This window comes from Phacochoerus africanus, chromosome 4 (genome assembly GCF_016906955.1).
Source record: "Phacochoerus africanus isolate WHEZ1 chromosome 4, ROS_Pafr_v1, whole genome shotgun sequence".
NCBI classification, from domain to species: domain Eukaryota; kingdom Metazoa; phylum Chordata; class Mammalia; order Artiodactyla; family Suidae; genus Phacochoerus; species Phacochoerus africanus.
The window spans coordinates 26,511,818-26,529,724 of record NC_062547.1 but is presented as its reverse complement, the minus strand read 5'-3'; the positions used below and the strand labels follow the sequence as shown (position 1 = coordinate 26,529,724).

The 17,907-nt window shown below is 45.4% G+C and overlaps 1 protein-coding gene across 2 annotated transcripts in view; it reads left to right on the top strand.

Moving 5' to 3' along the window:
* Positions 1 to 17,907, top strand: part of LDLRAD3 (low density lipoprotein receptor class A domain containing 3) — a 268,394-nt gene that overhangs the window by 110,055 nt on the left and 140,432 nt on the right. For both annotated transcript variants that reach the window (XM_047775979.1, XM_047775978.1), the window contains exon 3: positions 15,819 to 15,944. In XM_047775979.1, coding sequence (XP_047631935.1) covers positions 15,819 to 15,944 — 126 coding nt within the window. The remainder of the gene's footprint in view (positions 1 to 15,818; positions 15,945 to 17,907) is intronic.

The following is a 17,907-nucleotide window of genomic DNA, read 5'->3' as shown; positions in this document are numbered from 1 at the left end:
TGGCTGGTGTGTGCTACAGTGGTGAGGAATGTCAACTATCATGTCTCAGTTGCTTATTAGCTCATAACATGCCCCAGTTTACATACTAATTGTTGCTGGAGAAAATAGCCCTATTTGAAAATGACCCAGTCACCCATTTCTTGGTATTAAGCCACCTTGGGGCTTTAACAAAAACCCAGTAATTATAGCAATGAAAGCTCTTAGCTTTATTGGTACTGGGCAGCTTCTCATTTAATCCTCCCAAGCACATGGTAAGGTTTCCTCATCCCATTTCACAGACGAGGGAGTTAAGTCTAGGGTAGTTGGAGAACGCCCAAGGTCACAGTTCTGAGAAGGAGTGGAACCAGGAAGTGGAGTCAGGTGTGCCTGATCCCTAATCCTTGGTCCTTCTTCATTAATACAGGGTTATTTCTTTCTTTAAATCAGAAGAGGCAAAAATTCAAGAGTATCGACCTTTCCTAGTAAGGGTTCTTCCACCTCAAAACCATTGACATTTGGGGGCCAGATAATTCTTTATTTGTCGGGAGAGCTGGCATGTGCATTTTAGGATGTTTAGCAGCATCCCTGGTCTGTCCACTAGACACCTGTTGTCCTCACCACCGCTACCACCGCACCTCCCAGTATTGCCCCCTGTTGCCTGGGAACAAAGCAGGAGAGCTGGGGAGGAATTTGGCCAGTTTAGTACCTTCCTGGAAAAGGACAACTCTTCCGTCTCTGACGTCACCGACCCTCCTAGATTTCAGAAGTTCTTAGGAAGTTTTGTTTCTTTCTTTAGTTGTATTCAGAGAGCTCTGTCACCCTTGGCAAGATCTAGTTTTAAAACATTTTCATCATGCCCCAAAGAAACCCTCTCTTACTGATGACTGGTGTCATTCTGTTGTGATTGGAGACCATGCTTGGGATGATGTCACGCCTCTTAAAGGAAAGTTTTGTTCGGAGGTTCCTTCTGTGGCCTCACACTTGGAGGCTGTTTTGCGTGTCCCCGAGGAGACTGTGTGTTCTGTGCTGTGGCGGGGAGAGTTCCCTGGGCGTCTCAGTCTTGATTTATTCAGCCTCCTTTACGCCTCCTGTGTCCTCGTTGATCTTCAACCTCGTTCTTCTCTCCGTTATTGAAAGTGGGGTCTTGCAGTCTCCAACTCTCATTATTTAAGTGTCTGTTTTCTCCTTTCAGTGCTGTCAGTTTTTCCTTCATGTATTTTGCGGCTCTGTTTCTACGTGCGTATATGATGTCTTCCTGAGGGTTTGGCTATGTCTTTGTCTTTAGGAACATTTTGTGTGTGTGTGTTAAATTCTATTCATTTGTCTGATATGATTACAGTTGTTCCAGCTCCCTTGATTTGGGGTAGTTTTTTTTAAAAAAACAAAAAAAAAACCAAAAAAAAAACCCTCCTGGGTTGTTCTAATGTGTAGTCAGGATTGAGTGTCCCTGCTCGTGGAGGATAAATTAGAAGCTGAGGATTGATGTTTTGTTTTTAAAGTCAGCCTATGGCTACCAGGAGGTGACATCCCTGAGATTATGTGATTCCTGTGACTGGTGTCGAAAGCATCATGGAAACCTCTGGATGCCTCAGGGAAAACTTCCTGGAGCAAGATTTGTGGTGGGTTGAGTCCTATTTGGGAAAACAGTTGTTTACAGGTTTCCACGTGACAGGCAGAGCTGCCAGGGGCCACCTCCTTCCTGTCTGTGCCCTATTGACCCCTCCCAACAAAGGGTTACGCCCGCTGTCCTGAGGGAAGGTCCGTGGTCTGCGGTATCACCTCATAGGCCTTTCTCTGGCGCTCTTTGCAGGCATTGTTGTAACAATGATCGAGACAAAACCCAAACTCTAAGGTTCCTCTGTGGACATGGATGAGTTAGGAGGGGCAGGTAAGAGGGACTGTCAGAGACACTTCCTGGAAGCTAATCAGAACTGAGCTTCCTCTTCACAAGTCTGAGGATGAAGAATATGCACAGAAATTAGGGTTTGTTTCTTTTTTCTTTCTTTTTTCTTTTTTTGCCATACCTGTAACATATCGAAGTTCCTGGGCTACATGTCAGATCTAAGCTGCAGGTGCAGGCCCACACCACAGCCCCAGCAACACAGATACGAGCCACATCTGTGACCTGTGCCACAGTTTGCAGCAATGCCAGGTCCTTAACCCACTGAGCGAGGCCAGGGATTGAACTACATCCTCATGGACACCATGTCAGCTTCTTAACCCTCTGAGCCACAACAGGAACTCCACATTTTATTATTTTAAAAATCTGAGGCAAATAAGGCAATATGGTAGTATCATTTTTCCATTGAGATATAATGCAACACTGGGTCCGAGCCACATCTGCAAGCTACGCCACAGCTTATGGCAAGGCCTGATCCTTAACCCACTGAGTGAGGCCAGTGATCAAACCCCCATCCTCACAGAGGCTATGTTGGGTCCTTAACCCGCTGAACCACAATGGGAACTCCAAGGATGTTTTCAGAAGGGAATCTAAAGTACAGCACAAATGAACCTTTTCACAGAAAAGAAACTCACGGACTTGGAGAGCAGACTTGTTGCGGAGAGGGAGGGAGTGGGCTGGACTGGGAGTTTGGAGATGGTAGGTGCAAACTACTGCATTTGGAGCGGATGAGCAATGAGATCCTGCTGTATAGCACAGGGCACTATATCTAGTCACTTGTGATGGAACATGGTGAGGATAATGTGAGAGAAAGAATGTGTATATATGTGTGACTGGGTCACTTTGCTGTACGGTAGAAATTGACAGAACAGTGTAAATCAGCTATAATGGAAAAAATAAAAAATCATTAAAAAAAAAAAAAGGCAAAACCTCACAGTTTGTCAGGGGCCCAGAGGGTGGGTGAGGGTGAGGGCTCAGAGAAGCAAAACCTTATTTTGGCAAACGTGACCCTGGGTGCTCAGCAAGATGGGAGGTGGTCTGGAAAGGATTCTTCTTTATTTCTTCTTATCAAAGGATCTTTGATCCTCGAATCTGCTCAACGTTTTTTCCTTTGTACTTTTTCTTCTCCTTTCTTAGGCATTGTCCCTTGGATGTCACCTTTCATGGAGTTGGATGATGCCTTTTTTTTTTTTTTTTAAGTATTCTTTTTAAGGTGGAAACCCATTCTGTTCTTACCGTGTCTGTTCCCACATCTGGTCTTAATCCTAGGGACTCTGATCCATTGTCAAGAAGTTTTTCCTCCAAGCGGTGAAAAGCCTCCGGAGGCTACGTTATCTGACCCACATTTATTTATTATTGTGGTAGAGCTCTTTTTGACTCAAAATTTGTCTTTGGAAGAATCAGTTGGGAATGTCTTGGTTTCCTGTTTATCGAGTCTCTGGAATTTTCATTCCAGTACACATGCCCACAAACATAGCTTCCTACACACCTCCTGCGTGTTATAAACAGCCCAGAAAAGTAACCTGAAAAAACCTTTAGGTTATAAAATAATGTCCTAACTCCAAACGTGCTCACTTGTCTTGCCCTTTTTCCTCTGTCATTCTTCGTAATAAAGTTATTTAGAGGGTGAATTCCCTGATCGTTTATCGTGCCTTTTTTCCCTAAAAGCCCAGAGAATATTATAGGCTTGGCTCTCTTCAGTTCCCTCAGGGCTTTGGGGCATGAGGAGAATATTTCCTTGTGGTACAGAGCCTCATAACATCCTCGTGAGTCCATAAACATTGTCTTTATAGGAAACAAATCCGACGTGTCACAGTGTTTTATAAAGATGTCCTCTGGCTCCCAGGAGAAGCACCCTAAATCCTGCTGCCTCGCCACCACCACCTGGGTGCTCTGACTCCTCCCAGATGTCTGTATAAGCCACGCCCATCACAGTTCAAGGCCTTCGTTTTGCCGGGAAGGCCCTTCCCTCTTCTTTTTCACCTGCACACTCCTCTTCCTCTTCCATGCCCAAAATAAAATAACACCGTGATGTGCCGAGCACCGTGGTCCCCCAGGCTGGTGAGGTGTGCTCTTTTTTTAAGTTTGTCTTGCACTCTGGCCACCTCCCCCCAACATTTTTTTTTATTGAAATAATGTTGATTTACAATGTTTCTGGTGTACAGCAAAGTGATTTAGTTATACCTACTATATATATTCTTTTTCAGATTCGTTTCTCTTCTAGGTTAGTACGAGTAACCTAGAAGACTGTAGTTCCTGGTGCTATAAAGTAGGTCCTTATTGTTTATTTACTTTATAGTATATCCATTCCCCACATATTGATCGAACATCTGCTACTGGATAGAAACTGTTTGAAACTAATAGTAATAACTGATAGCTTTAATAATAATAGCTTATAGTGTGTGATAATACCACCTTACGCTAAATACCGTATACTACTGTATTTTATGGTGCAACACCAAAGAATAATAATAGCTCATATGTAATATGTTTAGTAATAGCTAATGCAGTATGAACTATCATAGCCAATAGTGTGTTCCTGAGGAAGTTCTAAGCAGTTATTATCTTGTCTCATTCAATCCCCACAGCAACCCAGTGAGGTACTGTTATTATCACCGTTTAGTGATAAGGAAATGGAGGCACAGAGAGGTGAATTCACTTTCATTATATCACACAGCCAATAAGTGATCTGAAAGCGCTTGGTTCCATATTTAAACCCAGGCAGGCTGACATGCAACCCTAACACAGCATTGAAAGGTCAATGTTTATACAGCTTATATAGCTTGTGTCATACCTCATTGCAGTTATCTTTTTATTGTCCTCTTTTCCTCTTTCTTCTGGGTCAGATTCCTTAGTGAGGAGCTTCTTGCCAGCAGAAGTTGTGTTTGATTCTATTCATAACCCACACACTCGGTCTTAGGTGTGCCATAAATAAACTGAGAATTAACGTTAGTGGAACAAATAACTAAGAGAGTAAGGTCTTAACCTAGAAATTATCGTATTAAGTGAACAAAGTCAGACGGAGAAAGACAAATACCATATGATATCACTTATATGTGGAATTGAAAAAATGATACAAATGAACTCATTTACAAAACAGACACCAACTCACAGACATGGAAAGCAAATTTTTATAGTTGCCAGAGAGTGGGGGGAGTGGTGAGGAGGGATAGATTAGAATCTTGAGATTAACATATACATGTTAATATCTTTAAAATAGATAAACAATAAGGACCTACTGTATAGCACAGGGAACTATATTCAATATCTTTTTTTTTTTTTTGGTCTTTTTGCCATTTCTAGGGCTGCTCCCACGGCATATGGAGGTTCCCAGGTTAGGGGTCAAATTGGAGTGGTAGCCACAAGCCTACACCAGAGCCACAGCAATGTGGGATTTGAGCCGCGTCTGCAGCCTACACCACAGCTCATGGCAACGCTAGATCCTTAACCCACTGAGCAAGGCCAGGGACTGAACCCCGCAACCTCATGGTTCCTAGTCGGGTTTGTTAACCACTGCGCCACGATGGGAACTCCTATACTCAATATCTTATAATAACCTATAATGGAAAAGAATCAGAAAAAGAAAAAACCATTTATATATTTTTGAATCACTTTGCTGTACACCTGAAATTAATATTGCATTGTAAATCAATTATAGTTTAAAGAAAAAAAAGTAAGTGGGAGTTCCTGTTGTGGCTCTGTGGGTTAAGAATAGAACTAGAATCCATGAGGTTACAGGTTCCATCCCTACCCTACTCAGTGGGTGAAGGATCCGGCATTGCTGTGAGCTGTGGTGGAGGCCGGCAGCTGCAGCTCCCATTCAGTCCCTAGCCTGGGAACCTCCATATTCCACAAACGCCACCCTTTAAAAAAAAAAAAAAAAGAGTAAGGCCTTAGAAAATGTAAGCATTGCATTGGTCTCCACTTCTTTGTTCTCAGGGCCATACATACATATATGTGAAGAAGAACAGTTCGTAGAACCATGAACCATGCAGGGGGTGGGGGTTGGTGGTGGTGGGAGCATTATCGGATCCTTACTAGATATCAAGTGTCACATTGTTTTCTACATGTGGAATCTCACGTTGACGTCTATGCTATCTTTATGCGCCCTTTATAGATGGAGATACTGAGGCCAGTGGACATTAAGTGACTTGTCCAGCTGTCATGTGGCAGAACTGGGACAGAAACCCAGACACTCTCTACCCTGAGCCCTTCTGACCTCTTAGCCCCAAGGCTCTAGACCTCCTATTCTGGTTATAAAAGAGAGGATGTTTAGAAAGAATTTTCTACTTGAATTTCTTGCAAAGCTGTTTCAACTAGATGCCTTCTTCCTGTATTTCTCTTCCAGTTGGCTTGTGGTCTTTTGCTCTCTCCGCTCCCCAGTGTGTATCTCTGAAACAGCCAAGATGACATTTTAAGAAGAAGTAATACATTACGATGTCTAAGCCATCAGACAGTGGAGTCCGTTGCGGTGTCATGTGGAGTTGAAGTGCCAGAGCAGGCCAAGGGCTTTCTCACTCAAGCAATAATGTATTTGCAAAGGCTTAGATTCCAGGCATGGACCTGGCTTGCTGGGCTGTTTGTCATCTGCTTTTGGACCACAGTGAAAGAACTGTTTCTTTCCCTCTCAGACAGCTTAGAGAATCTGGGCCTGCTGCTTTTTAAAAGTCTGCTGTTTTTTTAAAAGGTTGTTTTTACTTTCTTGCCCCCATCTCTGAAGTCATTCCTGACTTTTAAAAAGAACCGTGGTTTGACTTTTTAAAAAATGAACCAGGGGACTGAAAATGGTAGCAATTTAGATCCATTACTTTCTATAGCGTTTTTAGCCAGTGATGGCTGCATCATGTAGGTGGGTTTTCATTTTGGGGGGGCTGTGCAAAGACAATTCAAATTATGTGAATTTTATAATTTGATTTTTTTTCTAATTTATACTGTGGTGTAGCCCTTGTAATTCCCACATCTTTAGTGTGAGCAGAATGGCACTGAGCTCATAGCACATTTCTTATGAGAAATAGAGTTTTGAATTTTTTGGTGTGTGTGTATGCTTTTTGGGGCCACACCCCCGGCATATGGAGGTTCCCAGGCCACAGCTGCTGGCCTATGCCAGAGCCACAGCAACACCACCACTCAGGGCAATGCTGGATCCTTAACCCACTGAGTGAGGGCAGGGATTGAACCCGAAACCTCATGGTTCCTAGTTGGATTTGTTTCTGCTGCGCCACGATGGGAACTCCTGAATTTTTTTTAAGTTAAAGAAACAACAGCAGGTACTTTTGCTGATGTAAGAGGCAAGTTCACACTGACCTCTTCATTTCTTCCATTGCCACTTTGTTCCTGCCTCCAGGCCTTTGCACGTGCTTTTCCCTCTGCTTGGAATAGCTTTCTCTCTGCCATCCCACCAGCACTGAACATTCATCCATAGCCTAGCCGTCTCCTGTATATCCTCATTTTTTGGGATATACAGAATTTGTGAATTAATATTAAAAGAATGAATAACTGAATAAGGCCTCAGACTGTCTAAGCATTACATTGCTTTGCATTTGATCTGTGTTGGGGGTGTCCCTGCTGAGGCTGATTTCCCTGAGAAGGCTTTTTGACATCAGCCTCCTTCCTAAATTGAGATTAGATGCCCTCTAGCTCCCCCATCTGAGCACTCACAGCATTGCATGCAGAGGCTCATTTCAGCTGCTGCCTCCTCATCAGTTATAGAGTGCTGTTGAATCACTACAACTGACTCAGGACCTGACAGATTGTAGCATGCTCAGAAGAATTTTGTTCTTTGCCAAGAGAGGGCAATAAAAAAAATATTGGCCCCTCAAACCCTATTTTGTATGGTGCACAGGTGAAGTGTAAATCCTTTAAAAGTAGATCTGGTTAAGAGTTTTAAAGTTCTAAAAGGGCCTATTTGAGGAGAGCCCACTGCTTTTTGAGGAAAACACAGTTATTTTGTATCTGGCATCTGGGAAGAACAGGGAAACTGTTGAAAAGGGGAAAGCGCATAAAGAGGCCTGTGGTTTCCTTGTAGGTATTCTTCTCATGGTAACTACACCATCTGGGATGTCTTAAACTTGACTCGAGGGAGTGCTTATCAGAGCAGACCCCGCACTGGCCTGGTAGCCAGAATTCTTACAGTGGCCGCTGGTCTTTACAGCGGCAACGTCAGGAAGAAAGGAATGATGAGGTCCTTTGCTCTCTGGGCATAGATGGGGGTAGAATCTATTCAAGAAGGGTATTCAGACTGGTGTTCATTGGAATTCACCATGTGCTTAATGAAAATGTAGAGTCCCCAGAAGAGAGGCCCAGGAATCTGCATTTTCACAAGCACCCCTGAGTATTCTGCTGTAGGCGGATCACTGGACCGCTCTTAACAAAACAGTGCTCTACAAGGTGGGAAATTCTGGAGAAACATTGGTAAGTGGGACAGTCCTTGGAGCGAGATGCTGCCTCTGGCAGGGTCCTAGGACAGAGGGGAGAGCACAGCCTGAGCACATGAGCTCAAGGAGCAGAGCTCTTGGAGGGAGGGACATTTTGTATCAGCTTGTGATTAGTGTAACTGGGGAAACCAGTTCCAGCAAAGACTGTTGCTCCATGCCCCCTGCAACTTTAAAAAGATGAAAAGAAGAGTCATGGTTTCCTTGACTGGATAGGAATGTCCCCCACTCTGCAAAGTAATGCAATATACAGATGTTAAAATGAAGAGAGACAGAGATAGATGGAGCATAACAGCACCTGCAGCAGTGAAGGGCCAGGGTAATGTACACGCAGGGAACCCAAGGGCTGTTCCCAGCCTGTGTGCCAGGAAGACCATGGCCAGCAGCGGTCAGCCAGCCCACCTCAGGCATTCCTGGGCTGGAGGCTTTTCCTGTAGCCATCTGTGGCCAGAAAAGAGTACCAGTTCCTCAGGGAGGAGACAGCGGAGGATCAAAAGGATCCCCGAATGTGAAATATGCATAGCCTTTGACCTAGCCATTAACCTTAAAGAGATTCTGTACCAGTGGGAAAAGTCATGTATGCATCTGGATGTGCATCTTTTTTAATTGAAAACACCCCAGATGTTCATCAATAATGGGACCTAGGGGTCCACAAGATGTAGTAAAATTATTGTTACCCATTAAAAGTCATGGTGTGGACCTATAGTCATTGACATGTAAAGATGTCACGTATATATTTTTAAGTGGCAAAAGCAGGGTTCGGAATACCGTAGTATTTTATGATTGTATTTAAGTAAAACTGTATGCTCAGACTTTTATTTATTAATTTAGGTAGCAGTTATTGAGTGACCTATGTACCAGGCACTTTGGGGGGCCCTGGGGGTAGAGCAACAAGCAATGGTCCTTTGCTGCTTAGAGGTGAGGTTTTTGGACCCAGCAGCATAGACTGCGCCCTTGAGCCTGTTAGGAATTTGGAATCCCAGGCTCCATTTTTGACCTAAAGCATTTTAATGAGGTCCTAGGCCATCTGTTTGTACACTGTAGTTGGAGAGACCGTGCTTCTGGAGCATGTTTACTAAAATGGCCACAGTGGATTTCCCTGGGTGGCAGTCATTTGGGATAATTTTTACATTGCCTTTGTCCATCTCTCATCATTTGAATTTTTCACAGCAAGCTATGTTTTGAGTTTACAAAGCAGGGATGCTAATTTTGCAGAAGAGCAGAAGGCTCCTGCTTCTGGCTCTGTGGGTTGTCTCTGGCACACACTGGCAGGGTCCTGGAGCAGGGAGTGGAGGCAGACAGAGGATGGAGGGGACGGCTGTGGCTCATTTGGGCCACCACAGAGATCTGGAAGAGAGACCCTGAATCCTCACAGCTGTGGCTGGAGCTTTTGCCACAGCCTGAGAGATGCTGCAGATCAGATGAGCTGAGTTCTGGCTGAACAGAGAGGCTCTGGCCCTGCAGCTCCTTTTGTGACATTGTTACATGGGAGAGTCTGGACCAGCCCCCATAGACAGCAGGCCTGTGCTGCCAGATCCTTCATCCTCTGGGACCGGTGAGCAGCCCTAAGCCCTGCCTGGGCAGGTTGGGAGGCACAGGCATGATGCGTGGTGTGGTGTTTCTATCCTAGACTTGGGAAGTTCTGGCCATGGGGAAGCAGGTGTGGGCGTTCAGTGTCCTGAGCCCGTCTCTGGAGGTCTCTCCAGAAACTGATCCCTGATGAGTTTAGCAGGGTGGGACCCTATAGCACCCCACCTAAGTAATTCAACCATCCTTGAAAGAGGGCAGACCTAGGGGCATGAGAATTGGATTCCAGACCAGTCTGGTCCTAAGTGAACGATGTGACTTTTGCAAGTCTCAGATCACCTCCTTGGGCCTCAGTTTTCTCTTCTGTAGAATGTGAGAACTAGTCATTGAGTCAAGCTCTGTGGACTTCCCGCTGTGCCCCAGATGTTATGCATCTGAAGATTGGGTCTTTGTTCCGAGAGTGTCACAACCTGGTGACACTGGGACCTCTCTTGGTTTCCCTCTAGTTCTGACACGATCCCCAAATATTGGTCCGGGGCCATGTCCTGCTTGCATCGTGGATGCCAATGAAGCTTTTCATTTAGGGCAATAGTGGGTAGAGGTTATTGCAAGATTTGCTGATGACCTTGCTGGTTAAAAAGAAAAAAAAAATGGTCATTGTGTTTGTCCTTCCTCCGCTCCTGTTTGGTTTTTTAAAAAATGTTTTATTTTGCTGATCTGTGAAATCCAGAACTGTGACAGTCAGGTCCTTGAAGAGAGGTGGATTCAAGCGTGCAGTGGACTGGAGTCACCCTGCCTGCCTTTGTCAGGGCAGTTTTGGACCCAGAGTCAGTCTTCCATTTCTGCCAGGGGCTACTGAGTTTCCTGCTGAAACCTCCCTTTCGTGGAAATGGGGGTGAGCTGAGGACAATCCAGACTTTGTCCAGGACCCCCTGAGCCCCACGGTGGGTTGTGCAGGCAGGGAGGAGCTGACAGCTGCTGTCAGCGGCGGGCTTCCTCTGAGCCTCTGCCAGGCGCTCGGCTGGCCGCCTGTGATCTGCCTTGCCTCGCCGTTGCCTGAGCAGGCGTCTGCTGATGCAGATGTAAATCAGAACAGGATGGGCTTCCTGACAGAGACAGCAGCTGAGCATCACTGGCAAGGCAGGGAGTCTCGTTAGTGATTCCTGAAGAGGGTGCAGGGCCAAGGCCGGAGTGGTGGTTTGTTGAATGGGAGCGCATGCATTTATAATTACTCTTATTCTCTTTTCTCTTTCTTTGTCTCATAAAGTCTGAGTCCTTTGGAGCTGGGCTGGGCCTTAGAAGTATTTACAGAGGCAGTAGACTGGATGAGTCAAGAAGTAAGATTTGAGGGAGTTCCTGCTGTGGTACAGTGAGTTAAGGATCTGGCATTGCTGCAGCTGTGGATTGAATTTGAATTTGATCCCTGTCCCGGGAACTTCCAAATGCCACGGGTGTGGCCAAAAAAAAAAAAAAAAAAAGTAAGATTTGAGACTTGACTCTGTTTATCAGTAGCAGGGGGCACATTTACTTCCGGACCTCAGTTTTCTTATATGTAAAATGGGTTTTTGTGAGGAGTAAAGGCGGTATCTGTAAAACATAGAGCACAGTGCTCAGCCCATATGAAGCACTGAGTAAATGCTAGCTGTGATTCCCCAGCCCTAATCTCTCCTTTTATAGGCTCATTCGTATATTCGGCAAGTATTTATTACGTACCTGCAGTAGGCCATGTATAATGCAGCTCCTTGGAAAGGGTTCAAGTGAGTGTGTGCATATTAGTCAAACAGCACAGCCAAAAGCCAATGACGTCCCTCCTAGGAAGGAAAAGGAACAAGCAGATAATGGCTCTCATGCTCGAGGGTGGGGATTGGGGTTTCTCCTGTAGACGGTGCACTGGTTAAGGAGACCTAAATAAATAGAGGAGCGAGCCACGCCGACCCTGGAAGGAAGGCAGGCAGAGGGAACCGAAGCTGCTTGGTGGGCTCGAAGAGGAGGCGGGAGGACAGTGTAGCCAGAGCACAGCAAGTGGGTAGGCATGAAATCGGATGGGTCCCCTGGAGCTGCATGATGCTGTGATGGAGGCTGTAGCTTTTCCGAAGTTCTAGAGTGATGTTCTGAATGGAGGAGTGACGTCTTAGGTTTCCAGGGAAATGTTCTCATGTTAGATGGCAAAGCCTATAGGCAGCCTTTCTTCCCTGATCCCTGAAAAGGTGACCAGAGCAGGCTGGCCGGTCCTCTCATTCGAACATCCATCACTGGATCTTGGCTGTGACTGTTGTTACTGTGGCATCTGCTTCATAGTGACTGTTTGTTTCCCACATCTGTTCTACATTTATTAATTGGAATTCTTCTGGAAGATGTAACTTTCCCTTCTCCCTCATTTATGTATTTATTCAACAATTGTGTGTTACTGTCTAATACCACTGTGGTCTTGTTGCTCAGATTGTTCTAGCTTTGGCCATTGGGAGCTCCTGTAGGTTGACTCCCGTGTCCTTTCAACATGCCTCCATCATATTTTAAGCAATTTTTACTTTCTGGCAATAAAAGGTACTCCAGATCCATCTTGTATTTTCCCCCAAGAACCAACCACTTCTCTGAGGAGTGCTGGTTCTCTTTATTCATTAATGATATTTAGAAACCAAGATCTGGGCTGTCTAAGCAGATGGAGCTGGGAAATATATGCATGTACATGGACCAACGCACGCACACAGATCTATATTTCTGTCTTCCTATCTGTCTATCTATCCATCTAATCTTTATAAACCTTGAGTTCACACTGATGCCTTCAACTCCAGTCCACTCAGGATTCGCTTTAGTCTTAATCACTTTCTTTATTTGTAATTTCTTCTTCCAATAATGAGAAACCTTGCTCTTAATATCTGTAATATACTTATGTATTCAATCCTAGTTCATACGAAAGGCAGTTTCAAAAGTGCTGATTCATATCCCTGTGAGAAACAAATATAACTGGAGTATTTATGAACAGTGCTTTTCTTTGGCATTAGGGAATCTAGGCAAAATAATGTTTTCCAGAATTACTTAGGCTAGTTCTTTTCTTCCCCATTTCCTTCAGTGTGGAGGTATTATTCATCTATAATACAGCTTGTTCATTTGTTGCTGTTTGTATTTCATAGAGTCCCCCTCCCCCAACACACACACACACACACACACACACACACACACACGGTTGATTTTGTTTACCTTTTGAGTTTGTGGACTATTATCATGGTTCTAAGAGTCAGAGCTATGGAAGTAAACTCAGAGAACTCTGTACCCTCCTCATCCTGACACCTCATTGCACTCCCATTTCCCATTCTTTCCAGTGCTGTCCTACTTGCCCTCTGTAAGTAACCAGCCCCTTTAGTTTCTGGTTCATCCTTCCTATATTTCTTTTTTCTTTTTTGTCTTTTGTCTTTTTAGGTCTGCACCTGCAGCATATGGAGGTTCCCAGGCTAGGGGTCTAAGCTAGGAGGTACAGCTGCTAGCTTACATCACAGCCACAGCAACTTAGGATCTGAGCCCCATCTGCAACCTACATCACAGCTCACGGGAATGCCGGATCCTTAACCCAGTGAGCGAGGCCAGGGATCAAACCCACGTCCTCATGGATACTAATTGGGTTTGTTAACCACTGAGCCATGATGGGAGCTCCCTTTCCTGTATATTTTTTGCACAGGTGAGCCAATACGTATGTGTTTTCTTAGGTCCCCTTCTTTTTCCATATGGAGGGGTAAATTCTATAGTTACTCTTTTGTCCTTTGCTTTTTGCCCTTAACAGTATATCCTAGAGATCACTTCCTATCAGTTTGTAGAGATCTTCCATAATGAGCTTTCTAAACTTTGGTAATCAGAAAAAGAATTAGCATCCCAAAGATCAATTTTAAAATTTTACTTGTAAAATTTTAAGGCTTACCTTGGAGTTCCCACTGTGTCACAAGGGTTAAGGATCAGCTTTACTGTAGCTGTAGCATAGGTTGCAGCTTTACCTTGGATTCGATCCCTGGCCTGGGAACTTCCATATGCCATGGGTGTGACCAAAATTTTTTTTAAATAATGAAAAATAAAATTATATAAGCCTAGTGATGATGATGATGATGATGATGATAATGATAAATAACAAAAGCTCTACATTAATTGAGCACCTACTGTATGCCATGCTCTGTGCTAAGCATTTTATTTAGATGATTGCACTGAATCCTTCCTGGAGCTCTACGAGGTAGATGTTAACAGCAGTTTTTTGAGGAGAAGACTGAGGCTCAGTAATATTTAGAAACTTGCCTGAGGTCATAAGAAGTAGAGCCACAATTTGAACCTAGGATCCTCTCCCAAGTTTGTGCTCTTCGCTATTACAGTATTTTCAGGTTAAAACAAAGCCATTGGGGTTTTTTAAACCTGGGCACGTCCCAGGCCTTAAAACCCCTGTCGATTGTGTATCAGCCACTGCCAGAATTGGCATGTTAGTGACGGCAGGAACATGAAGGTAATTTACTGCCTGTTTGTTCCAAAGAAATAGCCCTTCCTTCATAAGGACCATGGTCCTCCCTTAAGACAGGAGACAAGAGGGATGCTAGGTGGGGCCTGCTGCCTGGGATGTAGCAGTAGATCCCGTCTCACCTCGTAATCACAGGGCAGAGCAGCCAGCCCGTTGACAGGAAAGTCTGTTACCCCACAGGGCTGTTTGGTTAGCAGGACACTCAATCAAGCCTGAGTTAACAGCAGTTTCTGTTAAAACTGTATAGCAGGAGTGGAAAGATTCCTTTGAGCAGGAGTCTGGCTTCTGTTGTGCGAAGCGACAGCCTCTGGCAGTGAGGCCATGCTGTTGAGAGCGTGGCTTGAGGACTCTTAGTGCTGAGGGCCTCACCCCAGCACCAATTTTCTAGCTCTGTAACTGTGGGCAATTCGCCTCACCTCTTCAAAGCACATCTGTGAAATGGGGATAAGAACCACACCCATCTTTGTCAGGAGTCCCCTAGACCACCTCCGGTTTCGATGATTTACTAGAAGGATGCATTGAACTCAGCGTACAGTCATACCCACGGCGATGATTTATTCCAGCGAAAGGATACAGAGCAAAACCAACAAAGGAAAAAGGTGAAGGAGTGAAGTCAGAGGAAACCAGGTCCAGGCTTCCAGGACCCTCTCCCAGTGCATTCACACGGGAGGCACTTAATTCCCCCATCAACCCATGTGACATCACATGTGAAATGTTTTCTCCCACGGAAGCGCATTAGAGACTCAGCACCCAGGGTTTTTACTGGGGGCTGGTCACGCAGGCCCCCTCGCCCAGCGTGTACCAAAATCTCAGACTCCCAGAAGAAAGGAAGGTGTTGAGCGTAACTGGAGTCTTTGCATGAATAGTTTAAGCACAGTGAGCCATTCTCACAAGAGAACGGTGGGAAGCCTGCCGAGATCCTAGTTCCCAGATGCGGGCCACACAAGAGCCACCGCTGCAAGGAAGCTTTTCTAAGGACAGCAGCCTCAGGCCTCTTAGGCCAGCCACTCTTTCCTGCTCACCCTCCCGCAGAGCAGTTGCCTGGTGGATTAAGTGAGAGGATGTACAGCTCTGGGCACACTGCCTGGTTAGTAAACACTCACCAAATGTAAACGCTTACTTTGACGATCCGGGTATGAATTTCGAGCGGGTCTCCAGCACCCTGAGAGCAAGCTCCGTCCGTCACCCATCCACTCACTCGTTCATTCCTTTGTTTGGCACATGTTGATTGAGCCCTTTGGGTGCAGGAACTGCGTTTGGCCTCTTTGGGACCTTTGTAGGCGGGATTAGCCACTCCCTTCCTGGAGCTGGATGCACGTGGGCTTCCAGTCTGGCTGGGATTGGAGGTGGGTGGAGGTGGTAAGAGATGCTGGGCACTTCAAGGCAGATGTAAGAGGACCATATGGCACGCTCCGAGCTCTCAGAATGGGTCTGCAGTGGTTGGAAAACTTCTCCTGACATGTCGCTCTTTGTCTTGTTTGTACTCCTGCAGCCAAGGCTAAGTCGAAATGTGGCCCCACCTTCTTCCCCTGTGCCAGCGGCATCCACTGCATCATCGGCCGCTTCCGGTGTAACGGGTTTGAGGACTGTCCCGACGGCAGCGACGAAGAGAACTGCAGTAAGTACTGGGGGTTCCCTGCTCCTTCCTGCTGTCCGGATGCCCCCATGATGCTCACTGTCATCTTGGTGCTTCTTACATCCACGGGCTCAGCGGGCTCAGGCATTTTCGGTTGTCACCTAGAATCTGTTCCTTACCACTGCTTTCTGGCGTGATGTGGGGATGCTCAGCTACTATTTATCAGAGCCACTGCTAAGGGCACAGGGCCTGGGACATACTTTGGTTTGAACTTTTACCATGGTTCTGCAGGCACAGGTGTGCTATCCCCATCAGTAGGTACAGAGAGGTCAGTGAACTTGTCCAGTGTCACACAGCTCATCAGTAGCAGAGCCAGTTATAGGCTCATTCAGACCCTGATCTGATTGTCTCGCCCACTCAGTACCTCATTTGCTTTCCTTCTCAGTTTGAATTCTTTTAAAAAAAGATGTTTATATATTATATACATGCTGTAAGAATATGCTCTTCAAAAAAAAAAATCCAAACCATATTGAAAGGCTAAAGTTTTCCTTGGCTTCTGACTACCCTGGTTCCTTTTACCTGCTGTATAATATTCTATGACATCAATACACAGACAGACACTTCCCTTGTTCTCTCTTTACCACCTGCCTCTGAGCAGTCTTGGTGTTGCCTGGATACACCAGTCCCTTCTTTGTCTGCATCTCTGTGTCCAGATTCACACTCAGCAGCTTCTATGACCTTCAAGGGTCCCTTTCTCACCTCTCATACTGTTCCAGCCTCCGAGCAATTTGTACCTGCTGCTGGTCCCTCTGTTCACTCCTTACTGTTTATTCTCTTTCTTTTCCTCTTAAATAATTAGACTGCTGGAGTCTTTTTTTTTCTTTCTTTCTTCCTTTTGGGGCTGTTCCTGCAGCATGTGGAAGTTCCTGGGCCAGGGGTTGAATAGGAGCTGCAGCTGCTGGCCTATACCACGGCCATGGCATGGCAACACCAGATCCGAGCTGTGTCTGTGACCTGTACCACACCTCAGGGCAATGCTGGATCCTTAACCCACTGAGCGAGGCCAGGGATCGAAGCTGCATCCTCACAGACACTATGTCAGGTTCTTAACCCACTGAACCACAATGGGAACGCCAGAACCTTTCTAACTGTAGTCGGCTCTGGACAGATTTACATGTTTACTTTCTGCATTTACATTAAAAAAAAAAAAAGCTTGTTTGGAGTTCCTGCAATGGCACAGGGGGTTAAGGATCCAGCATTGCTGCAGCTGTGGCATAGGTTGTAGCTGTGACTCAGATTCTGTTGCTGGCCTGGGAACTTCCATATACCATGGGTGTGGCCTAAATAAATAAATAAATTACAATGAAAACCTTTTTTTCATTTTGATTCTTGTAAAGAACTTGCAAAATATAGAAAAGTATAAAGAGGGGAGTTCCTATTGTGGCACGGGGGAAACGAATCCTACTAGGAACCACGAGGTTGTGGGTTTGATCCCTGGCCTCTCTCAGTGGGTTAAGGATCCGGCATTGCCGTGAGCTGTGGAATAGGTCGCAGATGTGGCTGGGATCTGATGTGACTGTGGCTGTGGCGTAGGCTGGCAGCTGTAGCTCCCATTCATCCCCTAGTCTGGGAACTTCCATATGCCGTGGGTGTGACCCTAAAGAAAAAAAAGACAAAAGTATAAAGAGGAGAGCACAACTGTTACTATGTGGGCTGTTGTGTGATAGTCATCACCCCCAGCCCATCTGTATGTGGTTCTCTAATTGCAATGCCCTCTCTTTATTGTTACTAATTTTTTTCAAAACATAAGTTTTAATGCTGTTGGTGGTGGGATACATTGAATTTCCCCTACCCTGCTGGTTCTGTTCTAAGTCCCTGAGTCGGAGGGTGACCGCTCTCGTGTTCTTTATGTCCTTCCAGGGAACAATCATTGTGCACTCTCCCGGGAAGGATCCGGAGAGTTTATAACTCTTCCTGGTGCTTCCTCCTCCTGCTTTATTTCATC